Source organism: Photinus pyralis, unplaced genomic scaffold (assembly GCF_008802855.1).
Source record: "Photinus pyralis isolate 1611_PpyrPB1 unplaced genomic scaffold, Ppyr1.3 Ppyr1.4_LG8, whole genome shotgun sequence".
NCBI lineage: Eukaryota > Metazoa > Arthropoda > Insecta > Coleoptera > Lampyridae > Photinus > Photinus pyralis.
Window position 1 is genome coordinate 23735815 of NW_022170819.1, and position 25316 is coordinate 23761130.

General features: G+C 38.1%; 4 protein-coding genes across 6 annotated transcripts; 2 read left to right on the top strand and 2 right to left on the bottom strand.

The window, feature by feature from the left end:
- Nucleotides 1-5969: 5969 nt before the first annotated feature.
- On the bottom strand, nucleotides 5970-6860 carry LOC116177746. Of its 3 annotated transcripts, XR_004146743.1 has the most exons (4): nucleotides 6749-6860; nucleotides 6532-6660; nucleotides 6303-6404; nucleotides 6118-6250 (listed from the first exon to the last, which is right to left on the bottom strand). XR_004146743.1 is itself a non-coding variant. In XM_031496826.1 (3 exons), exons 2-3 carry the CDS (start codon nucleotides 6393-6395, stop codon nucleotides 6047-6049), a joined length of 297 nt encoding a protein of 98 aa, XP_031352686.1. In that variant the 5' UTR covers nucleotides 6396-6404; nucleotides 6532-6716; the 3' UTR covers nucleotides 5970-6046. The 3 variants fall into 3 exon arrangements, 2 of the variants coding, with proteins under 2 accessions (XP_031352686.1, XP_031352687.1); XM_031496826.1 differs by lacking the exon at nucleotides 6749-6860 and having other exon boundaries at nucleotides 5970-6250; nucleotides 6532-6716; XM_031496827.1 differs by lacking the exons at nucleotides 6532-6660; nucleotides 6749-6860 and having other exon boundaries at nucleotides 5970-6250; nucleotides 6303-6513.
- A 5913-nt stretch (nucleotides 6861-12773) lies between these two features.
- LOC116177742 (GTP-binding protein 128up) lies at nucleotides 12774-14315 on the bottom strand. Its single transcript, XM_031496818.1, has 6 exons — nucleotides 14165-14315; nucleotides 13811-14107; nucleotides 13351-13759; nucleotides 13175-13304; nucleotides 13001-13123; nucleotides 12774-12952 (listed from the first exon to the last, which is right to left on the bottom strand). The coding sequence occupies exons 1-6, from the start codon at nucleotides 14204-14206 to the stop codon at nucleotides 12850-12852; spliced, it is 1104 nt and encodes a 367-aa protein (XP_031352678.1). The 5' UTR covers nucleotides 14207-14315; the 3' UTR covers nucleotides 12774-12849.
- A 792-nt stretch (nucleotides 14316-15107) lies between these two features.
- On the top strand, nucleotides 15108-15939 carry LOC116177745 (geminin-like). The gene is made up of 4 exons (XM_031496825.1): nucleotides 15108-15271; nucleotides 15325-15431; nucleotides 15484-15739; nucleotides 15787-15939. The coding sequence occupies exons 1-4, from the start codon at nucleotides 15215-15217 to the stop codon at nucleotides 15853-15855; spliced, it is 489 nt and encodes a 162-aa protein (XP_031352685.1). The 5' UTR covers nucleotides 15108-15214; the 3' UTR covers nucleotides 15856-15939.
- Nucleotides 15940-17513: 1574 nt separating this feature from the next.
- LOC116177741 (H/ACA ribonucleoprotein complex non-core subunit NAF1) lies at nucleotides 17514-24175 on the top strand. The gene is made up of 4 exons (XM_031496817.1): nucleotides 17514-18167; nucleotides 18211-18398; nucleotides 18450-18693; nucleotides 22656-24175. The coding sequence occupies exons 1-4, from the start codon at nucleotides 17731-17733 to the stop codon at nucleotides 23593-23595; spliced, it is 1809 nt and encodes a 602-aa protein (XP_031352677.1). The 5' UTR covers nucleotides 17514-17730; the 3' UTR covers nucleotides 23596-24175.
- Nucleotides 24176-25316: the final 1141 nt, after the last annotated feature.

Consider the following 25316-nt stretch of genomic DNA (forward strand, 5'->3'; position numbering starts at 1 on the left):
TCTCTGTTATGCGTTTCATTAACAAGGCAAACAGAGTCGTTCCCTTGGTCGACAAATTCCTCAGTCCCGCAAATCCTGCGGGATCCGGCTCCATTTAATAATAATAATAATAATAATAATATTATTATATATATATATATATATTGTTGTGAGACCTAACCTTAACTTCTGGAAATCCCACGATTTACCTCTAGCTAGCTCAGTAGTAAAAAAAAATGAAAACAAAATTTTTATCTGTATCTCAAGGTCCAGCTGGATTCTGCCACCCTACAGCATTCCAACAATGACATAAATAGGTGGCTTAACCAAATCCTTAAATTCCAATATGAAATTTTACCCCCAGATTTAAACAACTTGAAACAAAGTAAGAGACGCCGACAATTACTTCTCCTTGACTCTAATAAACAAAACCTGGATTGCAATGACTGGTTTAATTTCAAACAAAAAATTGCGTAAATTTCTGTTTTACAAATCTTTACAATTTTAAACAAATAAATGACACACACAAAAAAAAACAAATTACTCAAACATTACAAAAAAAAAACACGACAAAACAAACCACTAAACTACTACTTACATTTAAAATTAGTCCGAAAAAAACGTAATCCGATAAACAGAGGTAAACCGTACACAAACACGTGAACCAACCACTCAAACACCGACGTCTTCTCTCTTCGGGTACCCACAAATTATATTTAAAACTTCCGTGTTTCCGCAAAATAACAAAAAAAACAGGACGACGACAAACTTCTTAAACTTCTCAAATAAATCTTCTTAAAACGGCAGACACAAAATTCTAATTAAAACCTGGATCCAACTACGCAGGAAAACTTCCACAAAATTCAAAAATAACGTAACCGAAGAAGCGCCGGTTGGCTTTGTAACGACCAAAAAGCCCCGCTCTCATCAAAAATTTTCTATTTAAGCCAAAAGCCCTTCTCCTTTCTTCAACATCCCGTCCGCCAATCACGCGAAGCGTCGATTTTTCAACTTCTTGCTGAACGGCACGTACGCCCGGCAATTCTGCGAAGAACCTTATCTCTACTTCGCGCTATACCTCGTTAACGGCAAATAAAATTTAAAAAGAAATTTACATCGAAAAAAATTCTAGGAATAAAATAAAAACAGAACACTTCTAAGAAATTGAACCAAAACTATAACATGAAATTTACGCAATCCTGTGTCTCAAATTATTAATAACCCCCCCGGTTAATTAATTGAACTAAACAAAATTGTCACATCCAGACGCTCTATAATTTCTTTCAAGTTACAACTAAAACAAAATAACACAACATTTTCCCCCTTTAAATTGAACACAAAAACACAAAATTACAATCCTCCCCTGACTATGAAAACAAAACAAAATATTGGAATTACAGGGTTTTTTTTTTCAATTTACCAATTAACTTTAAAAAAACTTCGGGACCTGCTTTAGGTATTCGGACACGATCGCCTAACACAGCTCCCTAGTCATTACTGAAACCCCGCACGGTGACGTCACCAGCTGAGCCTGAGAAATTTCATCATCCTAGTATAAAAATTTAAGAACTACCACTAACATACTGTAACTCTACAACCCTTAGCTAACTATTCAAATGCCGGATAGATCGAACCATCTTCGGCGTTGTTTCAACCTAGGTCCGACCTATTCCAGCAGTAAACCTAACCTATCATCCCTAATCTAATCTTAATCAAAGTCGAAAATCTCGCACTGTACTGTCAACCAAATACGCCTGGGAACCATCCCTATCATTCCTAATCTTTTTCCTAAACTTTTTCCATTCTCGCTTTTCTTTTCCTCCCCCCTTTTCTAAATTAATCCAGGGCTTCTCTATAAAAATCCCACACATAACATAATCTCTTAATTCTTCAATTACAACAATCCGTTTACCCTTTTCACTCATAATTAAATTATTCAAATAATCAATGCCTACTACTTCCAAAAACTCACTACTCCTAACTCTTTTAATCTTATCCTGCTTCCTACAATCCTCATCCTGCTCAAAGCTACACAAATTCCCTTCATTCTCAATCGATAATTCCAATTCTAAGTCTCCTACTACCCTATCATCATAAAAATTCCTCCAAAAATCCTGAAAATAATTCTCCCTTATCTGGTTATCTAAAATCTCATAATTAGTTCCTATCTCCTTCCCGCCTATTCCTTTCCTCGATAAAACGTCCACACATAAATTATTATTCCTTTTTAAACTATTACTCCCTTTCACATACTTAATCTCAAACAAATTCGCCTGTAAATTTCTACCCCTACAATAAATCTTATTATCCACAAAACTCTTCGCTATTAAATAATTCAAATCCCTATTCTCATCTTCTATTTCAAACTTCCTATAATTCACGCAATACAACTTCACCTTCCATTCTGGTTCCCTACCAGTTCCTGCAATAAAATAACTACCTACTTCAACCCTATTTTCAACTAAAATCCCTTCATCTTCTTTCTCTTGTACGACTTCTTCATCTTGCCTATGAACTTTTTCAATCTCGACTTCTTCCTTAACTTCAACTTCTTCTTTAATTTCCATCTCATTTGATCGCTTCTTTCTCATTAATTCTATTTCTTGTCTGATTTCTTCCTTTAATTCCGCTTTTAATTCCGCATTTAATTCCGCATTCTGCGCTTTCATTTCATCCATTTTTTCCCCCAATTCCTTCTTCAACTCTCTTATCGCTTCTATAAACACCGCAAAATTCGCTGCCTGAATAGATGACACTCCCATCGTGAACAACTCTTCTTTCTTCTCGTCTTGAATAAAAATCACGTTCAAAAAAAAAATCCTAACACTAATTCTAACACTACCTACCCCGTAACTAATCCTATCCTAAACATCCTAATCTAATTTAAATTGCAAAAACACCCTACCAAATTCTTCCTGTCACATTTTAACAAGTTCCTACGCCTACGCATCCTACAAATTCCTATAACAATTAACCTCCACAATGTACACCTCTTTTCCCTGAAAAATGACATGTCTGGGTACCAAAATAACTTTTTACCCGAACGACAAAACAACCCTAATCTGAATTTACCTACAAAAATTTTTACCTACTTTTGCGTTTCCCTGAAATTGCCTCACGTTTTTGGGCGCCAAATTATTGTTGTGAGACCTAACCTTAACTTCTGGAAATCCCACGATTTACCTCTAGCTAGCTCAATAGTAAAAAAAAATGAAAACAAAATTTTTATCTGTATCTCAAGGTCCAGCTGGATTCTGCCACCCTACAGCATTCCAACAATGACATAAATCGGTGGCTTACCCAAATCCTTAAATTCCAATATGAAACTTTACCCCCAATTTAAACAACTTGAAACAAAGTAAGAGACGCCGACAATTACCTCTCCTTGACTCTAATAAACAAAACCTGGATTGCAATGACTGGTTTAATTTCAAACAAAAAATTGCTGTTTTACAAATTGTTACAATTTTAAACAAATAAATGACACACACAAAAAAAAAAACAAATTACTCAAACATTACAAAAAAAACAAGACAAAACAAACCACTAACTACTACTTACTTTTAAAATTAGTCCGAAATAACGTATTCCGATAAAAAGAGGTATCCGTACACAATCACGTAAACCAACCACTCAAACACCGACGTCTTCTCTCTTCGGGTACCCACGAATTCAAAACTTCCGTGTTTCCGCAAAAATAAAAAAAAAACAGGACGGCGACAAACTTCTTAAACTTCTCAATAATTCTTCTTAAAACGGCAGACAAAAATTCTAATTAAACCTGGATCCACTACGCAAGAAACTTCCACAAAATTCAAAAAAATAACGTAACCGAAGAAGCGCCGGTTGGCTTTGTAACGACCAAAAAGCCCCGCTCTCTTCCAAAATTTTCTATTTAAGCCAAAAGCCCTTCTCCTTTCTTCCACACCCCGTCCGCCAATCACGCAAAGCGTCGATTTTTCAACTTCTTGCTAAACGGCACGTACGCCCGGCAATTCTGCGAAGAACCTTATCTCTACTTCGCGCTATACCTCGTTAACGGCAAATAAAATTTAAAAAGAAATTTACATCGAAAAAAATTCTAGGAAAAAAAATAAAAACAGAACACTTCTAAGAAATTGAACCAAAACTATAACATGAAATTTACGCAATTTTTTGTTTCAAATTATTAATAACCCCCCCGGTTAATTAATTGAACTAAACAAAATTGTCACATCCAGACGCTCTATAATTTCTTTCAAGTTACAACTAAAACAAAATAACACAAATATATATATATATATATATATATATATATATATATATATATAGTAAAAATCACTTCGAATGCCAACTTTCTTATTTATGAAGATATTTTAAAGTTGCTCGCTGAAAACATTTTTATTTTTTCTATCTTAGGTAAGCTACAAGCATTAGTATTCCACATGCTATCTTCGAAAAGGCCACCACCATCGTATCCTCTCCTAATAGCATGATTCCTGTTACAACACTCATAATAGGTCCCACAATTATAACCCGATCTTCTTTAAATTCGTGTGCTCTACCGAACGTATATGCAAATACGTACGCAAGCATCAAAGATAAGAGCCAGTAAGTAGGAAGGATCAACGTTAATTGTACAGACCATTCGAGAAAGTAGTGGTAGACTATCAAACTCTCAATCAGAAACAGTATCTGTAAGTATAAACGGTAAGATATCATGTAAGAATATTTACGATTGCTTACGTATCCTAGAATTTTTAAGCAAACTTGTGGTGACATTATATGATGACTCTGAACTACTAACAAAATGCATTTATTTCGCATACTTGATTCAAAAATACATTTTGGGGCTTTGATTTGATTGGTTCACTTGGGCAGAACGCACTTTCAATTTAAGTCAGATGAACTTCATTGCCAATACATGATCTTCAGACAAGTTTGTACGTTAAAGAATAGAAAAGCGGCAACTACGAATATACCAACTTCAAAATCTTCTGGAAGTCATTTCTTCCCGAATTTCTGAAGCAACAGGAGGCTTCTGACGAGAGGAACCGGCAAACAATGTGACATCCTGAACTTCTTACCATGCAAATGCCAAGAAGGGTGTAACTCTGCAACCAAACTGCTAGTCTAAAAATTAGGAGGTTATTCGAGCACAGGGCTTCTGTCGGATCACGTACAAAAAATCCAATGGGTTTAATTCACTTTTTCAATTAAAGATTGTAAGCCCAAAAAAAAAGCAATCTAGGTTACCTCTAATGTCAAGTTTTGAAATATTTTTCGGTTTTTCAGGCACCAAACATAGCTTGAATTTTCAGGCTTTGAATGTCCAACATGAATAATGGGAAGCTACTTTTAAGAGATGGATAGAAACAAGTTGTGGATGAAAGGAATCAGTAGATATGAGTAGAAATGAGATGGATTTGTTAAATAAATGTTTGCAATGTGATTCAAAAATGTAAAAAAAACGAGTACAATCGCAGAATGACTGCAAACGTTACAAGTAAAAAAGAAACTCAAAATCCAAATTTCAATTCAAAAGTAATTTTACAAGAAGGGATCAACTCGTAATCAGAAGATGATGATTGAAACAAAAAAATATATTAATTACAATTGGGCTGTATCGAAACCACTTATGAACAAACGGAATACGAGGAAATTAAAATATTGTCTTTGAATCCTAGCCCCGGCCGTCTGAATTCAGAAGGGCGCTCTCCGCCAATAATCTGCAATCAGATAAAAACACAAAGCAAAGAAAAGGGAGTGATAGCGCATTATAACCACACTGTCTGTACCGAAATTTACATTCAGATGACCTCTAGCGGAAGAACAAGAAACTATGAAATAAACACTTCACTAAAACAAACAAACAATAAAATATAGGGTCATTCCAACTCCTAGCAAAATATTCTCTCCCCAAAAAGGATGTACCTGTCAGTGGTGGCGTAATATTTAAAACCACTGCGGATCCAGGACTATGGCCTTCGACGTTCAGCATCGGCCATCAATTAGAGTAAAAAAAAAACATTTATTCGCAATGGTTGCATACAAAAAATAATATTAAATAATCGTTCACATAAGACCATTAGATAGACCCACTAAAAGGTTGATACGTAATCCTAGGCACGTAACCCGATTCTCCATTTACGAAATACTCCACCGTCTGTAAACGTCCATCTGGTAGAACGGTATAGTAAGAACCGGCAACGTTTCCAGCTGGATCACCATTTTCGCTTTGACCGAAGAACGTGTTCGTCGGCGGATTTTCGACTTTATATTGAAAATCGTACTAAAAGAGATTAAATTGATCAGTTGACTGCTAGTAAGAGGCCCAGACTCACCGGGGTGGGCACATCCGGGTCGATCTGCTGAGGTCGAGATGATGCAAGGGAGATGAGTGACATCGCGAGTAATAACATTTCAAATTTCGCCATAATCGACACCTAATAAGGTTAATTTGTATCATTCTCATGCGAACGGCGTCGTTCCCATCTCGTGCAGTTAAAGGCGCATTATATAATTGGTAATTAATTTATTTAGATCATGCAAATTTTTAGTAAGAATGCTCACCTAATACTTCACTCAACCACTCCAACAGTTGTGCGCCATTGAGCCTTACGTCGTTCGTCTTTATACATCTTCAACTCCCAAGGGGTAGGATTACCAAGGACACTTGCCTTGAGATCCCCGTACTCAATACTAATTTACATTTCAGTCATAAAAATAGAGAGAAAGCCGATCTTTGCTATTATATAATTAAACTAATTTAATTATTTGAAATATTTACCATTTTTAGATTCATAAATGCATTGTTGTTAGTACAATAGGAACCATTTATGTAATTTACGTATTTTTAGCATAAGAATTATTTTTCCGTCTTTTGAGTCTTGTAGTTTCCGTATCGTTGGAGCAATTGAAGGACAGAAATGTAAACTGGGCTATTTTTAAATTTTGTTAAGAAAACTCTAATACACTTTGTATATGGTTCAGTTATTTTTATTTGCATATTACGCGTTAATGAGACCTTGTTTGTCTAATACATACATCGTAATTTTGAAAAAAAATATGCTTCTCTCCTGCCTTCTTCAGTAGGTATACAAATTGAATAATCGTGTTCTAGTGGCAGCAGGAAGTGCTAAGGTTAAAATATAATAGATATTTTTACCTAGACTAGATTGCTAAACCAATGGTATCATCCCCTTCAAATATTGCACGAACTTAAATATTAATTGCCTATTGTTGCAGTCAAGTAAAAAAACTGGAATTTCACATAATTGCGTGATTTTGAAAGGAACTACTCTTGTTTCACTGTTGCAATTGTGGGATTAGAATTTGTAATTGTGTAAATACCCATGTCTACACCTTGTTCAATATAAATTCTGTGGCAGATTTTCGACAGTTTATAAAATGTCATACGAATTTAAAGTCTGTTTTTGTTAATTTCGAAAGATATTTAAAGACTTTTAATGGTGGAGCTGCCAAAAGTTTTTCTCTCTTATTGAAAGAGGTTTTCCTATTCATTTAAGGGTTGTAAACTATTACATGAACATGTGGATTCTGAATAAAAAATTGCAAATTTCTTATAAATTTCTTTTTAATATCCCGCCAATGACAAAAATACAGAATTACTTATGGTAGAACTTATTTCTGAAAATTATATTCAACTTTTGGATAATTAATTGAACAATTTGCTTACCAAATCAAACACTAAACTACCGTAACGTTTTAAATATATTGATTTTAAAAATGTACTATGCTCTCTTTTTCCAGTCATATTTCCTTTTTACAAATTTTCTTAGGAAATTCTAAATAATTATATCGCAAAAGAAAAACTGGGCCAAAATATTTTGAATGAAATATCCCTAGTTTACCTTATAATTGAATCCACAAAAAAAAATGCACCATGATGTTCGTTTTTACAGAGAAATATTTATTTTATACCTAAACCGAGTGGACACATGAATTTGGATAATATTCTCTATTGAACGTTTGACTATAATTCAATTTCAGCTGACAATTCTACTTTTATTTATTTATTTATTTATTTATTTATTTATTTATTATTCCTCTCTTGTTCTGGGCCCTCAACAGGCTTGCACCGAATTACGCTGGCGAGCATTGAGTTGTATTGCAAAGTGAAACCGCTTGCGAGCTCCGAGCACCCCTAAAAGTGCTCGAGCGGTTTATCGCGAGCGCTCGGGAAAAGTGCTCGTGAGCGGAAAAAGCGCTCGAGAGCGCAAAAAAACCGCTCGGTAGAGGAAAAAAAGCGCGCGAGCGGCGCTTAATCCTTCAGCGCTTGAGGGCGGTTAAAAGCGCTCACGAGCGAAAAATGAGCTTGCGAGCGGAAAAAAACGCTCATTGGCGGAAAAACCGCTCGCGGGTAGAAAAAAGCGCTCGAGCGCCGAGCACTTAAGTAAACGCTCCGAAAAGTGCTCGCGATCGGATTGCTCATACCTCCTTCAGTAAATGTAGGTTTTATAGCCAAAAGGACATTTCCTATTTTCCAATCGTTTCTAGAAGCTGTCAGAACCATCGGCGGTAACACTGATACAAAATTTCATCGAAATCGGTCTGTCCCTTACAAAGTTATACGTAATTCAAATAATATCAATTTTATTGATAAAAAGGCTGCCATTTTCGAATCGCTTCAAAAAGCTTTTCATGTTTCAAATTTCAAGCAAATCAGCCAGTTTCGGAATTGTTAATATACGACGACGCCTGTACTTCAGACCCATAGCAAGGGGGTGGCCAGGTAGGGCTGAGTACCACCTAGAACGTGGTCTTGCCACCACTTGAAATTACAGTTGATGGTTCCTCTACAAAAATTACAGGGAAAGTCTTCATAAAAAACTTCTTAAGCCCCACTTGTAAAAATGCCTGCCACCCCTGCTACTTCATTCTGGCTACGGACCTGCTATACTTAACAAAAAATTCCGTGGTTAGCACAGATACTACCCGCAGACCTGCGCAGGCGCGATTTTATCCCTGTAGGTCTAAGAATATTTGTACGAAATTTGGTTCCAATTGATTCAGTCTTTTAGCCGGAAATGAGAGTCAGAGAGACAGACCGATCGACATCATTTTGTTTGATTCGGATTCATGGTGCTTCAAAACATGTATTCCCATCAAAAAGTGGGAGGTCGTTTTTTACCCCAATGCAATACCTCCCTGACTAACGTGCGGGTAGTAAAAAAACGTATCAAACCGAGGCCTACGATACACGTTATCTGCCAAAAAACGTTACCTACTTTGTGTTATTTAGTATGGGCAAAATAACGTTTTCTACAGATAACCTGCACATTTAACGTTAGTGACCACAGGGCTAATTTTATACAAGGTGTTCATTTGAATACTTCCCACCACGTATTTATCGAAAATCATTGATTACAGGAAAAAATACTTGTTGAGGGGAACAACTTTTTAACCAAAATCAACTTCACCCCCTGTCACCCTCTGCACCCCAGGGCCATTCCCTTAAAAGTTTCAAATGGCAAGTGGTATCGAGTAATAGCTTGTTTGAAAGGTCTTTCAAAGTCCTTTATTTTGATATTTGATTTTTTTAAATCGGTTGATTCGTATTCGTGAAAATTAGGATAGGTAAAGTTAAGGATGGGAACGGTAGGAACGGCGTTAGGCTGCAGAGAGGGAAGAGTACCTACTGCTCCAGCATTCGCCTCGTAGATTTCAACATAATGCTATAATGCAAAGCTGCGTGCGCCTGAGGAAACCCCTCTGACAGAATTCCAGACAGATAACAGTCGGCAGGGGTTTCGAACCGACAACCTCCCGAATAGCAGTCGACAATGCAACCAGTGCGCCACCGGCTTCAGTGCCTTCTTGTAGTTTGGGGTTCCATATTTATACACCGCTCGAAATAGCGCTCCAAGCGGAAAAAGCACTTTTCGGAGCTGCGCTTGGTGCTCGATACTCGAGCGTTTACTTAAAGTGCTCGGCGCTCGAGCGCTTTTTTTTCTGCCCACGAGCGGTTTTTCCGCTCATGAGCGTTTTTTTCCGGTCACAAGCTGTTTTTCCGCACGTGAGCTCTTTTTCCGCCCGCGAGTGCTTTTTCCACTCGCGAGCTTTTTTTCCTCTGCCGAGCGCTTTAACGGCGCCTGAGCGTTTTTTTCGCTCGTGAGCGCTTTTAACCGCCATCAAGCGCTGATGGATTAAGCGCCGCTCGCGAGCGTTTTTTTCCAACAACTCGATGCTCGCGAGCATTTTTGAGACAATTAGATATCGCTCGTCGCTCGAGCGGTTTTTTAGAACGGGGTTACAGGCGGCGCCGAATCGACTATGATAACAAACCCTGTTACTCGGCAGATGCCGGCGAAACTATTGGACGGCAAATCCGAGGTTGGAAATGTATACTACAAATTTATTTACACACCTTTATTTATTTATTTATGGTTCAGTGATAGAGCATTGAACCATAAATCCGGAGGTCGGGTGTTCAAACCTGGGTTGAGGTGAATTTTTCAGCTGTGGCAGAGATCGAAATTACCTTAGACCAGTTTCGAGCATTCTGTCGGCTACTCCGAATTAGGTTTTCCTGCAGTTTTCCTAATTCGTAAGGTAAATACCGGAGTAGTATAGAACAACTGAAGACCTTCTGCAGAGGAACCTCTAAAAAGTATTATGCGGGTCACTCAGTAATTGGGCGCAAGCCTGTTGAGGGCCCAGAACAAGAGAGGGATAATAAATAAATAAATAGATAAATAATATACGAAATATATACAGGATGCCCCACGTGTGGATGGCGCCGACCCTGACTAACGGGGTTCACTCAGAGTCGGGAATTGACGGTGTGCAGTGGCGACGTCTTGAGCCTGAACCACAGTACCTGATCCCTTCTTTAGCAACTCTAGCCATGGGCTTCTATACTGCTTATTGTTTTTGATTATTCTTCATTTTGTTATTCTTATTATAGCATCCTCCTGGGGCGCTTTTTATTGTGTTCTTGGGTCGCCATCGGAAACGATGTTATTGTTCCTCCTTACGGAGATGCGTTTGCTCTTGGAGCGATGCTTTTTCCACCTCCAGTCACCATTTAGTTTTATAGGCACGGATGACGGAATCCATCTGATAGTGTCACATATGCTGGCACGGTTGGTGAGACTGGAGTGAGTACATTTAGTTTCCTTATTTCCTGGGCCGCTGCTTCTTAGTTTTTTGCTGGGAATCTTCAGGGCCTGTTGGATATCTTGGTTCCTTACGAACAGTAGTCCGCAACGCGATGGAGTGTACCACTTCCGACTTGCTCACGTTTCTCTTGTACGCCTTCCAACCTGCAGATGAGTACGTCATGATCGTTAGAACGTAGGTTTTGTACATCGCCACCTTGGTTTTCTGCATTAGCGCGTTGCTGTTCAGCTGAGGGTAATAGTCGGGCTCATCTTGTCCGGGCTTTCACTACAGTCTCCTCGACGTGTTTGGTAAATGACAGCCTGCGGTCTATGTTGACACCGAGGTATCGGATATATGGAGTCGGCCCTTTCAATATATCCTGCCCGGCGGCGATGCGAAACTTCTTTACTCGGTGGACCTGTTTATTCGTGTTGGGCTCCTGATTCGACTACCCTGATTGGGCAGCATGATCAACATTGCCCGCTTCCATACTGATGGATAATCGCTGTCTCGTAAAACCATCGCCGAATCAAAAATCCGTGTGATGTAGGCCAGGACTACTCTGGTTATGTTTTACAGCGCTCTGTATGTGATATTCTGCCTCCTGGGCGTGTTGCCTTGGTGAATGTTCCTAAAATCCGCTACACATGTGACATGGCCCGTTTCCCCAACCGTTCCTTCTACAAACTGGTTCCACATGGGTTTCTGATGGTAGTTGGCTATGGCAATTTTTAGGGCGGCTTGCTTGGCGTTGACCTGTCGGCTTAGCTCGGGAGCTCTGGTCCGTCACCATCTTCGTATATACCGTCGCTCGACTTTTATCTCCTCGAGGAGGTATCTCAGAAGTTTCCTTCCTTTCCTGGTAGGGTGTTCTCTGGTGGACGCGGTCATCGCATTTTGGTATGCTCATTAATTTTTTTCCAATTCGTCGTTCTCTTAGTTTGCGGACCATGTTAGCCGATCGTTCCAACAGTTTTTAAGCGTTCTCGCGTGGTGGACGAAGTTAGGGAACTCCGGCACCTGTATCGGCGGGGTTAGCGACGAGGGTACCTACAGTGGCCGAAAGCAGCGGCGTTTTTTGTTGAGCGATGTGGTGGTGGTGGTGCTAGTTATTGCCGCAGTTACGCAGTACGATCGGGCTGCGTGTATCGGGACGCTCGTGGTTGGTGTCCCGCTGTTGGTCAGCGCCATCGTTGGTGTTGTAAAATCTGCTGCTAATTCTGATATGATTGCTGCGCTTCTGCTTCTGCGGATATGGGTGTAGTGATGTTAATGCCCTACATATGTCGCCCTCAATGCCCAAATGCATGATGTTCTTAAAAGAACAATTCCCTTGCAGTTGAATGTGGTTTAAGCATTTGCCTTACATGATTGTTCCACCTCAACCCCATTTACTAATATGTGTTCTCTTACAGCATAGGCGATATATTTAAGAAAATAAGAACCAATTCAATTTTAATAGATTATTGACTTGTTGACCCTTTACCCTTTCCTTGAGAGGGATATTAACTGAAGGGTAGTCGAGGCACATCAATATATTATATAACAAGAACCACACCCAATTTATTTGACCAAAAGTAGAAGTAAATTAACTAATATTTCAAAAAATGTTTTACTAATTTCTGTTTACTAAAAATGTGTTCACAAACACTTTGTGGGCGACGGTAAAGAGCAAATAAAAGAGTTGGTTGCAAAGAATCATTTATTTCATAAAAATCACACTTGCACCATATTGTACACCTGCTGTCACAAGATAAAAAATGTTCAAACTTTCTTAACAATTTGCACGACATCCTCATCTGCCAATAAATGGTCTTTGCCAACTTTCTGAGGCTGATGTTTAACGGACGAACCCCAAATGAGCGCACTGAAACACAACACGATACTGGCATGTAATTTCACTTGACATACTCACTATTTAAATTCCTTGGCGATGCTTTTATGGAGCTTATTACAGAAGTCTTCTACGGACGTATGGTCAGAGTGCAGGACTATTGGGGAATTGTAATCGGGCAGTTGTCCTTTTGGTTTCGTGTAGCTGCAGAAGACGATACCATGATGTGACAGTTACAAGTAGATAAATACTCACATCCTCACGAGTTTTAGGTAGGTCCACATCTTTTCCAGAAGGTCATCGAAGTTCCACTTGTGGTGTGCAGAAATGGGAACGCAATGTGGAATTTTGTAAATAACATCTAATTCTTCTATACTAATTTGATCTAGAATTATTATTACAATTACTGTTTCATACACATCTAAATTTACCAATTTTGTTTAATAAATAAATGCAGGGCATGTACACTCGGTTTCCCTCCACAATATCGATAAGGTCATCACTGGTGGCATCATATTTCAATGTAATATCCGCATTATGAATCTTGTACTCTGACAAAATCGTTTTTACGGTATCTAAATCAAGTTCAGACTGGGGTACCATAATGTTCAAGTTAATTCCACCTTTCTCTTTCTTTCTAAAGGTAATATTAGGTGGCTGTTTGTTCAGCCGTAAACCAAACCCTTCCAATTCGTGCTCGATTAATTGCTTATGCTGTAGGGGTTTCAAAACGTCAAGAACAATAAAAATTAGTCCACAAGTACGGGCAACCGCAATTACTTGTCGACCTCTACCCTTACCGTCCTTCGCCCCCTCGATGATTCCGGGTAGATCCAGTAACTAAAAGCATTACCAATGATACCACGCACTGACTTTGCCCAATGTAATTACCTGTATTTTGGCACCCTTGTACTTGATACAACCCGGAACGGTCGTAAGAGTTGTAAACTCATAAGCAGCAACCTCAGAATACACACCGGCCAGATTACTTAACAAGGTCGACTTCCCGACAGAAGGAAACCCAACGAATCCTATTCTCGCATCGCCGGTTTTGGCTACATCGAAACCTTCACCGGTACCGCCCCCACCACCCTTCGGTGTGATCAACTCTCGTCGCAATTTCGCCAATCGCGCCTTGAGTAAGCCCAAATGTCCTGCGGTTGCTTTGTTTTTTTGAGTTCTTGCCATCTAAAGACATTTTTAGGTTAGAAAACGTACCGGTGTTATTCTTGGGCAATTACCTACCTCTGCTTCAATGGCAGAAATTTTCTCTACAATTGTGCCCATTTTTCACTGATTTTTATGGCTTACGGTACTTAAATGAGTAAAATTATGGTGTTTTATGCAAAACACATGGATCAGAAGTTTCCATTGGAAAGCAGTGATGCCAACCACAAAATTAAAAGGTTTGTTGCTTGGCTAAAAGTTTTGTTTGTATACAGGATGTTCAAACCAAACTTGTATTATAGACAATCTGTCATTTGTCAAAAACAGTTCTTATGAATACTACATTTACAGTGAAAGTGTAGTGAATAAATGTTTTTCACAGACCGTCATGGCCCTGTGCTGATTATTTTATTCCATTTCTTTTTGTTCCTTGCCTTGCTTTTCCATTCAAATTCTTCTCATATCTTGTTTCCATCGGATCCCTCATGTGCTTTATCCCTAGAGTTAAGCAACGCACCTTTACGTCTGAAACAAAAATACGATACGCTCTGATGTATACATCAATTGTAGTACGTTTTCGATTATTTTTGAAATGCATTCACGTGTAAATGGATTATCAATATGATGTCGTCATGAACCATCTCCGAGGAAAAAAGAATCGCAAGCAATCGGATTTGTCACTGTATATGTTTCTTTTTCATCTCGAGCAAGCAGAACTTGCGTCTAGCAATGCGAGAAGGGGGGCTCTCTAAGTTAGGTGGGTCTGCTTGTAGTTTTGGCCACTAGACTTGTCAACCACTGTAGATCACGATTTCAATACTGGCTTCGAGGTACTCTTAAGATTATTACAGTATTGAGAAATTAAAGGCGCCATAACGTCGAATTTACGATGGAAATGGTAAAATTACAAGAAGAAAGTTTCTTTTCGCGCACAAGTTATCTTGGAAACATTCTTTTTGATGCGCAGCCCTGTATGTATATGAGTGCAGCCACCAAATGACGATTGGTATGGACGGTTGGCCCCCCTGTTAGTTCCAAGCACGAAATTGGCGGTTACAATTAACCTTTTTTTTATAAATAAAGTGATATATTTCTCAATTATTTAACTGGTGACCCAATTTATATATAATGAAGACCTCAGGCCCAAATAAAGTTGTAATCAAAATCGATTCCCAAGAAACGCAGGTAAAAATTCATTAATTGACAAATAAAATGTGAGGTTATGCTTGTATCTTCAGGAGATTGCCAAATCTTCCAGAACTAACTTAAAAGTTTTCCAAGAGGTTGCCAATAAAGAGAATCTCATCTCTCGTAAACGAATGGTTAAGGAGGTGAAATTGACAAAGTAAGTAGATATTCAGTTCTAGTGTCGATTACTTTACCAACTCTTTCGACAGCGAAGAGAAACCGAAGCAGGTAGCTCACAAAGCAGTACAAACCGGCGAAGCTGTAATAACAGCCGAAGACCTTACTTCCGATAACGAATCGAACGTTGACTACTGGCGCTTATTGGCAGAGAAGCGGGGTGAATCACTAAACGACAGTTTACAGGAGAATGAACGACTGAAAGACAAAATAGAATGCTTGGAGAATGAGAATAAGGTTTGTAAGGAGCTGTTGGAGGAATCTAAACATTTAGTCGCCGTATTACAAGTAAGAAGGACAATTTATGGGTACAATTCACTAATTTTAATTTTAAGGAAATGCTTGGGGATGATGAAGATGAACCTGAACACGAAACTGACAATTGTACTAACGATAAGTCCTAAATTAAGTCTGATTTTTAGTATGTAAATTATGAACCTATTAATCTTAATTCATGAAATTTTTTAATATATATTCATATTCACGAATTGTTTTTAGTTCATATGTGGTACGCATCTAATTGGGACTACTAAAAAATTTGCCTAGATCGCTTGCGAAGGGATGCTAATTTTCTACCTCCCCTTCTGCCAAGGACTGTAAATGTGCTACCCCTAACCATTTCTCCAAAGTCTGAAAGTATACTCATGATCATTTCTCTTACTTTAATTAATACGAAAAGAGATCTAAATGAAATACTTTAATACTTGTTATTCAACAATAAATAGAGTAGATAAACAGCAAATTTAGATTTACAATTCCACTTCACATTGTATTGAAATAACATCGCTTAATCTGATAATAGCGCGACCTTGTGGTAGAGGATGAGGTGTATTTAAATTTTCTACGACCATATTTTGAAAAGCCGGATCAAATGCGCGTATTTTACATTTGTACTCGTTCTTGTCGTACAATTTTAAACTGCATTGTTCTCCGCCTACAAAGGAAGTTGTGTAACAAAGATAACGAAGGAAACCTACATACTGCTCAAGGTTGATATTAAACGCAGAAATCGTTCGCGCAGATCCACCCTGGCCTGCCTAACTTCCTCGTCCATGGTTTATTTACTCTATTTTGCAATACTAAACACTAAATTGTCTCTAACGTAGCTAGCACTTTAGATGTTGAAACCCATGCTTCGCATGCACTCCTTGTGGGCCTGAATTAAATCTTGACAGTTCTCCTCACCGTTTTCGATGATGCTGTAAGCGAAGTGGATGAGTTTCGGGGGCGAAGAAGCGGAGTGACTTACCATGCATCACGCACTTTCTTCGTTTCCGGGCAGGCACAGCAAGGTTTCAATTTTTTCGGGGGTTCTGCTGGAGGCGCCGAAGACTTTGACGTAATTTCAGCCGACGCAGCTTCCACTTTTTCGCTTATGTTTCCCATGCGTGTTACGTAAGGTATTTTTAAAATACTACGATCTACGACTTTTCAAACGCTCAAAATCGTAACTGTCATCTGTCATTTGTCAAATTAAATGGAATCCCCCCAAGGTCACTAAACAGTAGGTGGCAAGGTAAGTTGACAGTGGCGGTGTGTGAACTCTTCAGAAATGGGGTAATGAAATATATTTTAATACGAGATGACAACTTGTCCAAGAACTGGACTGGCGTGAAACATTATTATTAGAAAACTTCTCCTAGGGCTCTTCCGAGAGGCAAAGTTCTCAATAAGAGGTTTTGTCACATGTCACTCAATACTCATAGCTAAACCAAAAATCAATTAAGCCTGACACTTCAATATTGCAGCTCCTAAATAAAACGTTTCAAAATGCGAATAAAATCTCCTTGGACCATTTTAGATAAAATCATTGAATTTATAAATTCAATGATAAAATTTTGAATGATACATGCTCGAAATAAACGTTATCTGTAACTATTATGACGGGATGCCTGTCTGATAACGTTTACCCTATGCTGATAATAAAAAGTTGGTGATAGGGCCGATATCTCCGTTTGATTGGTCATGAAGAACAAATGTGCCGCCACTGGTTTTGTTATTTTTGTAAGCATGTGATGAAATTGAACGATAGATGGCGGCGTCGTCGTACAAAAAAAATTACGAAAGTTACACACCCCATCGCTGAGTGATCACGATAAAAGAAAATGGCTTCGTGTGGCATACACATGTCTTTTATCTGCCGTAACGTTCAAAGCAGGTGTTGATGGATACTAGAGTTAGTTTTAGTGGAAAAATAGAAAAGACGTTTATTTTATATTAAGACCATTACTAGCAGTTAAAATTACTTAATGTTACTTGATAGCAAGTAGGCTGTGATAATGGATAGTTCAACTGGCTTAGCTACCCAGAAAAATGGTGCAAATGCGGAGGAGAAGGCGACCGAAGTCACCTCGAACGAGGAGCAAATTGCAGAACCAGCTGTGACAATAAATGTGGCGCATCAAAATGATACAAACTCACAACATATGAATTCCAAGACTGAACCCAGTGTGGACGAATCCCGTATTCAAAACATAAGCAATAACGACGAGTTGTGTGATAATGTAAAGCAGTTAAATTTGGTCGAGGATGAGGCGGCATCGGTTCCGATTCGACCCTCAAATATATCAGAGTCCCTGTCTAATCTGTTGGCGTACGGAAGTTCATCCGAAGATTCCGAAATCGATTCAGCTAGCGAGTCTGATTCGGACGAGAAACACGAAGAGAACTATCGCGACCCGAAGGCGGATACTAGTGACTCGTCTGATAATGAAAGGTACATGTAGCTAATTGTGAAAAGGTACTAAGTTTCTTTGTAGTTCCGATTCCGAATCTGAAATAGCAGCCAAGGAAGTGAAGCAGCCGAGTAAACCTGTCACTCATATCGAAGGCGAGCTCGGTTTGAAAGATTTACCCCCAGTTCCGGACTTATCCACATTGAATATTGATCTCAAACAAACCGACTGCATTCAAATGGGGAACGTGACTAGTATCGTCGATAGTTTAGGTCAGTTCACTAAGCGTCCGTCGTGATTAAGATGACGTGTTTGGCTTTTAGTAACGATCCAGTCATTACCGAACGTGCCGGCGTACGACCTAGATACGCTCCTATTTCTGGATGAGGGCAGGCAACCGTTGGGCTACGTTCACGACGTCATGGGACAGGTGACTTCGCCTATGTACGTTGTTCGTTTTAATTCCAAGCAGGAGATTGAATCAAAGGGAATTTCCAAGGGTCTACCGGTTTATTCCGCCCCAAACACCGAGCATACTCAATACGTGTTTTTGAAAGAACTGATGAAGTGAGTAAATATCTACAAGACTTATTAACTTAGAATGTGATTTTTTTTTTAATTTTTGTTAATAAAATTTTCTTTTCTGGCATAAGAAATTCTGTGTAGCACGCTTTCCATTTTCCAAAGTTGTTTGGGACTTTTGAATAAGGTGCTCCACATTCGTAAGCCTTTTCTCAGATTTTCCTCATCATTTACAGATTTGATCTTACGACCATCCAATTTTCTCCAAATCTTGAGGCCTTTCTTCCAAATTCACAAATTTTGTTCCATAATTCCAGGATTTTTTCTTAAACTTGTAGGTATAAATATTTGCTAAAATTATACAGGGTGTCCCACTATCTATATCTCGAAAGAGGTACTCATCTAAAATATTTTCAAGCTGGTGGCATTTTCAGTTATACTGAGTGTCACTTATTTTTAGTGGAACACCCTATATATTATTTTATTTTTAGATTCTACCTAAAATTCTATATTCAGGTCATGTATCCAGTTGCACTATTTTGCATTGCTTCCCCTTTCAACGGCGCTTGGGTTGAAGCTTGCTCTCAATGTAGCAGGGGATGTGGAAGGAACGATTCGAGGATATTTCGGAACAATTAAGGGTAACTTTTTTAATCTCATGGGCACCAAGGAGCAGGTCCGTAATTTTCTTGTAAACATTGAAAGACTCCGAGGGTAACGTGGCGGTCAGAAAACGTTTTTAATTCGCAGGGGCCCGTACATGGGGATTGAATTTCTTGAAGGGGGGAGTGGTCAGGTGGGCAGTAGATCTCGCAACGGCAAATTTTCCATTTTCCAGGAAATTTCTTCGATAGGTATGCTTGCACGATTAGGGCGTTGTAAACCGTTGCACCATCCTGCTGAAACCAATAGTTTCGAACTTTTTTTTTGCTGTACCGTATACTGTTGTATTCGTAATAAAAAATGCTACTCAATACAGTGTGTACTTTTTTTGCAGGGCATATCAAAAATAAAGTCGATGATTTCCCCAAAACGAAATGTTGTCACTGGTGTCTTGTAGAGCTCAATAAGTAGCAATGAGAAAGGCTTTTTAATTGAATTGAATTTTAAATTTTTTGTAGAATTTTTTCACAGATTCGAACTGAATTTTTACTGATATTTTGGTTTCGTAATCATAACATTTTTCTAAGAATTAAAAGATTTTTCTAGGATTTTTTTTCTCACATTCACACTGAATTTTCTTTCGAAAATGCAATATTTTTGTCTTGTAATCATGATATATTTTTCTCGAATTTTATCACAGATTACAACTGAATTTTGACTGGAATTTTGCAATATTTTTGTTCCGTAATCTTGATATATGTTCAGAGAATTGCAAGGGTTTTCTAGAATTGTCTCGAAACTGCAATACTTTTGTCTCGAAATCATGAGATATTTTTCTCAGAATTACAACATTTTTAGAATTTTTTTCTCAGACAAACTGAATGTTGGCTCGTAATTCTGTAATTTGTTGGCTCGTAATTGGAGATTTTATTCTCAGACTTACAAGATTTTTCTAAGAATTTTTTGCAAACTCAAAGCTAATTTTTGCTTGAAATTCTGCAATAATAATAATAATAATACTTCTTTATTTCTTACTATATACAAATGAAGTCTTTTCAATGCATAAGAAGAAATACGTCCTAATGTATTACATTTACCTACTATTCTAAAAAAATTCGTTAATGGAATAGGGTTCCATGTTTATTAAAAATTGTTTTAATCTTCATTTCATTGATTTGTAGTAGGTGCCCCTTCTAAAATATTTTTGTGTTGTTATCATGATATATATTTTTATTATATTATATATTTATTTATTTTTAAATTTTTCTAGAATGTTTCATAGATTCGAACTGCATTCTACTGACATTTCTGCAATATGTGTGTTTCATAACCATGATATACTTTTCTTTTCTTTTCTTTCTTCTTTTACTATTAGAAGATTTTTAGAATTTATTTGTTAGACAAACTGAATTTTTACTGTTAATTCTACAATATTTTTCTAGAATTTATCCTCAGACTGATACTGATTTTTTTCTTTCAGACTTCTTATAATTACTTTTACATAATAAACATTATTATTAAACTGAATTTTTGTTCAAAATTCTGCAATTACAATTTCTTTTTTCAGATTCATTCTGAATTTGTTCATTTTTCTCATAATTACAAGATGTTTAACGCATTTTTTAAGAATTAAAAAAATGTGCTAGATCTACTTCTGTGGGTTTGAACTACTTTTAGGAGAATGGTCTCGTCCTGGAATTTTTTGCAATAGGTAGCCTATACGGCCAGGCGGCCATCACATATTGTTAACTTTAATTGTGAGGGGGTTTATGAATGAATTATTTTCTAAGATGTTGTTTTTGAAATGCGTCACCCACGACAACCAAATAGTCAGAGATCTGGAATACGGATGCTTGCATGCTTTTAGTGGTGACAAGTAAAACTTTGGGAAATGGGGGGGGGGGAGGTTCTACCCTTCATGGTACTCTAATGAAAAGTCTCAACGAAAGGAATTAATTTCTGCTCTACCCCTTATCATGGTGATGGTTACAATTCCTTATATTTCAAGAGCGGGTTGTCGGAGGAAGAAACTCACAAAGGGCGATTGGGACGTCTGGAAGAAATATATTCATTGGTGATGGCAAAACTGTAACATCGAATATCTCAAAAAACAGTTTGTGGGAGGGGAGTACTTACAAAAGCAAAATGCATCATCTGGACGAGACATGAAGTCAAAACGAATATCTTGAAAATGAAGTGTCTGAAGAGGGTATTCATAAAAGGCAAGTAGCACGTCTGAATGAGACACATCTACTCGTAATGTCATCTTTCTTCAAAATTAAAAGATTTTCTTCCACAATTCTGGGACGACATGGTAAAACGCTCAACTCAGACATTGGGATTTATTATTCGTTCAAACTCCGCTTTTACCGATACGTATACCATGAAGGCTCTCTACACATCCTTGGTTAGGAGCAAATTAGAGTATGGGGCGTTGATTTGGTACCCCCTGTATGTAAAATACGATGAAGCAATTGAATACATCCAGCGGCGTCTTGTTAAATACTTATGCTACAAGAAAGATGGAGTCTATCCACCCAGGGGATTTTCTCAGCAGATAATGTGTGAACGGTTTGAGCTGCTGCCCCTTAAAACTAGAAGAAAACGTCTCTGCCTATCATTTCTCTATAATATCTTAAATAATAAAATTGATTGCCCGTCTGTGCTCGGGAAAATTGGATTCTGCGTCCCACGTTTGTCCTCAAGATGCCCAGCACCATTTTACCTACCAAGATGTAAGACCAATGTGCTTCAGAGATCTCCAGTGCATTTAATCTGCTCATTATTTAATGACTTATCCACGCCAGTAGACGTTTTTCATGAAGGTTTGGGTCGGTTGTTGCAATCATTAGAGTTATAATTTATTTTCTTTATTAATATCTTGAAGTGTTTTTTTTTTTTAAATTAATTACTAAACTACTCGCATGTACTTTTGATTTTGCAATTTTTTGGAATATTGTCCTGTTATTGAGTATATATTTACTTGTTTGGATAATAAATATTATTATTATTATTATTTTTATGTCCTCTGCATTCAGAGATTTTTTCTTGAATTTCTGGCAGTTTTCCAGAATTCCGCGGTTTTGAATACAATTTCGGATTCGAAATCGCCGAATTTTCTAGAAAAATTAGCATTTTTAGGAATCGCAGAATAATACAATAAAAAATGACGCTAGAGAGCTCGGGAAAGGCGTGTTCAGAAGAGCACCCAGAGCATTCTCACGCATAAGTGATTTTGAGAGTCTTCCAGATCCTGTCCAGAATTTCCTGGGTCCTTAAATGCGCTTTTCAGAGCAGTCTAAGCTTTTCACGAATAATCGGAATCTGTGTTACGAATAAAATTGTTACTGGTGTAGTGTTAGAAAAAAGAAAACCGCGAGTTACAGTTACTGCTTCTGTTCCAGAATCAAGGGCAGTGATGCCTCCTGGAAGGGAGATAATGAAGTACCAGTTGAATTTGTCGATTTTTCGGATGACGAGACGGAGTACACATTCTCAAAGCAGCACCTCAATGAGAAGGACATCTTCGACAAGAAACGCAAGAGAAACAGCTTTGAAAAGCACCGGATGTTCGAAACGGCTATGAATCTCAAGAATAAAGTGGACACGGCACGTCACAAAATGCGCGATTCGTACGAGCCGACACCAAAACGATATGTACCGCAAACCACTCAGCCCACTTTCTACTTCGCCCCACCCAACATCAACCAAGTTCGTCAGCAGTGCAGTTCTAGCTTTACAAATTTCCCGCCGCCGAGCTACCCGATTCCGCCTCCGAATTTCGGCTACATGAGCATGGGACCGGCCGTGCTTCGCATGCAACCCTACAATGCGCAATTCGGGCACCCAATGCCGCCATTTCCCCCGAACACCCAACCGTTTGTGCCATCCACGTTCGGACCCCCGAATATACCGCCCCTTCCGGGCGTGCCCCACGTATTACCGCAGCCCCCGCCTCCCGGCGGCTACCCGGTGACCCTGCCGGTAATCCCGCCGCCGATAATGAACGTACCTAAGCCGCCGATGACCAAGATTGTAAAACCCCTAAAATCCAATCCGAACGGTGGTGGGGTGGTACCGAAGACGCAGCCGGCGCGTAGCTCGAAAGTCTACGTGCCATCGTCTAGCGAATATCAGCCGCTCTACCCGCCCAACTTAGGTCTTCCGAAAGCTCCAATACCTCCTTTCAATTCGAACCCCCCGCTAACGATGGCGACGACCATCCCACCAAATTTCTGTCCTCCAATGCCGCCTTGGGCGTTCAACGTGGCGAGACCTCAGCACAGCAGTAGAGGTTTTCAGCCTCATTTTAACGCGAGAAGTCGACCATTTCAGAAACAGTGATCGGTTCAGCTTGTTGTTTGTTGTTATTTTATCTTTTTATTATTATTGTTAATTTTCGTTTTCAAATTGTATACAGCAGTATTAGAAAAGAGAATCTGCTTAAATTACGTGTATATTTGCATTACCAAGGTAGAAGAAAACTGAATGTTTCTAATTTCCTTTTTTCGTAAAGAAGAAGAAAAACAAAAAAGAAATGGGAATGTGTTTGATTTTGTGTAAGTATATTAACTCGCAGCTCCGGTGTTACTCAATGCTTAAAAGATTATGCACAAGAAAGATGTGTGACACTTAGAATTTTCATAATCTTGATGTTTAGCAACTACAAAATGTTTTTAGAGTTATGTACGTACACATTTGTTAGATTATATGGGATTTTCATTTACACAGTGACGATGTATTTACAAAGAATTTGAAATTATAGAAATGTTCCTTTTCAACAACTAATATTTTTTATTACATACTGTGTATTCCAATAAATATTTTTATTAAGAAGTAGAATTTATTTCGTATTAATATTTGTATAACTATAATCGATATTGATATGTTATAACTTTCATCTTATTAAAAAATCATTTTGCCACTGCTCGCTCAATTATTCATTACGAGATGCACTTATCATTTGCCGCAATTGGTATACATGTTTTGAGTTTTGTAGTAGTACACCGATGCTCATAATCACTTTTTAGTTAACAACTCAATGTCAAATGGTCGGTACCGAGCAAATGTACGAATTTACTTATATTTATATAATTAATAAATGGTCAACAATAGCACTAATTATTGACTTTGGAAATAACAGTTTATTTCATCATCAGCCTGCGATTATGAAATGCATATGTGAAAATCGTTTACTTTACAGCGCCCCCTACCAGAAATGCCAAAGTTGAATTACACGAGGTTTATGGTTTATATTTTTATGTAATTCAATAGTAGCTGACAAATTCAAAGGGGATACCAGCTCTCTGATCACTTTCCGAAGACATCTTTAGAACTGTTAGAAAGTATTTCCCGTCGACGAAGATACATAAGTAGATATTACCTGGAAGATTGTCAACCAATCACCTTACACATCCTCGAGAATCCCAGCAACTCTGCATTAGCAGAACGTTATTATTTCACCACGAGTTTTTAGGGGAAAACCCTTTGCGGAAAGGAACATAAGGTATTGTGCCATTTATATAATAATCGCATGCCGTTTGAGTATGATTAGGTTTTGTAAGAACGGAATAATTGTCTTCTAATTTTTTGTGTTGTAGTCCACAGTTGATAATTGTGCGTAGTAGTATTTTTTACCCATCTGTCATTTAAATTAGTTGTTGCACTTACGGATCAAACTGCTATTTAATCTCCATTTTTAGGGGTTGTTCATTTGCTCCCCAGCGATTAAATTAAATTTTCATTTAATCCCTTGAATTAAAACATAATCTATGTTGTCAAGAGTGCGCTGCTCGAGTAAGAAGAGATGCAACTGTCATAAGTTAAGTGTTCTGCGACCCTACAATTCCTGCTTTTTGTGTTATGTGTTCTTAATAAATATCACTGCGTGTAAACCACAGCGTTATCATGAAAACTTGCGAGAAGCAATCTGAAGTCCTTCTAAAATAGTGTTCTGTATACATATACCATGTACAATTCTGGTAAATTTAAAAATGATGCAATGATTTGTGACGAGAACTTTTATTTGCCAGAAATAGATAAAGTATAATTTTTAAGGCTGTAGA

Excerpts from the sequence above, each read along its gene's own strand:
- LOC116177741 (XM_031496817.1), top strand. The coding sequence starts at position 17,731 with ATGGATAGTTCAACTGGCTTAGCTACCCAGAAAAATGGTGCAAATGCG. Across the intron at positions 18,168-18,210 it reads GACTCGTCTGATAATGAAAG|TTCCGATTCCGAATCTGAAA; the intron begins GTACATGTAGCT and ends GTTTCTTTGTAG. Across the intron at positions 18,399-18,449 it reads TAGTATCGTCGATAGTTTAG|TAACGATCCAGTCATTACCG; the intron begins GTCAGTTCACTA and ends TTTGGCTTTTAG.
- LOC116177745 (XM_031496825.1), top strand. The coding sequence starts at position 15,215 with ATGAAGACCTCAGGCCCAAATAAAGTTGTAATCAAAATCGATTCCCAA. Across the intron at positions 15,272-15,324 it reads TCGATTCCCAAGAAACGCAG|GAGATTGCCAAATCTTCCAG; the intron begins GTAAAAATTCAT and ends TTGTATCTTCAG. Across the intron at positions 15,740-15,786 it reads ATTTAGTCGCCGTATTACAA|GAAATGCTTGGGGATGATGA; the intron begins GTAAGAAGGACA and ends TTTAATTTTAAG.
- LOC116177746 (XM_031496826.1), bottom strand. The coding sequence starts at position 6,395 with ATGGCGAAATTTGAAATGTTATTACTCGCGATGTCACTCATCTCCCTT. Across the intron at positions 6,251-6,302 it reads ACCCGGATGTGCCCACCCCG|TACGATTTTCAATATAAAGT; the intron begins GTGAGTCTGGGC and ends AATCTCTTTTAG.
- LOC116177742 (XM_031496818.1), bottom strand. The coding sequence starts at position 14,206 with ATGGGCACAATTGTAGAGAAAATTTCTGCCATTGAAGCAGAG. Across the intron at positions 14,108-14,164 it reads TTTCTGCCATTGAAGCAGAG|ATGGCAAGAACTCAAAAAAA; the intron begins GTAGGTAATTGC and ends AAATGTCTTTAG. Across the intron at positions 13,760-13,810 it reads ACAAGGGTGCCAAAATACAG|TTACTGGATCTACCCGGAAT; the intron begins GTAATTACATTG and ends TAATGCTTTTAG.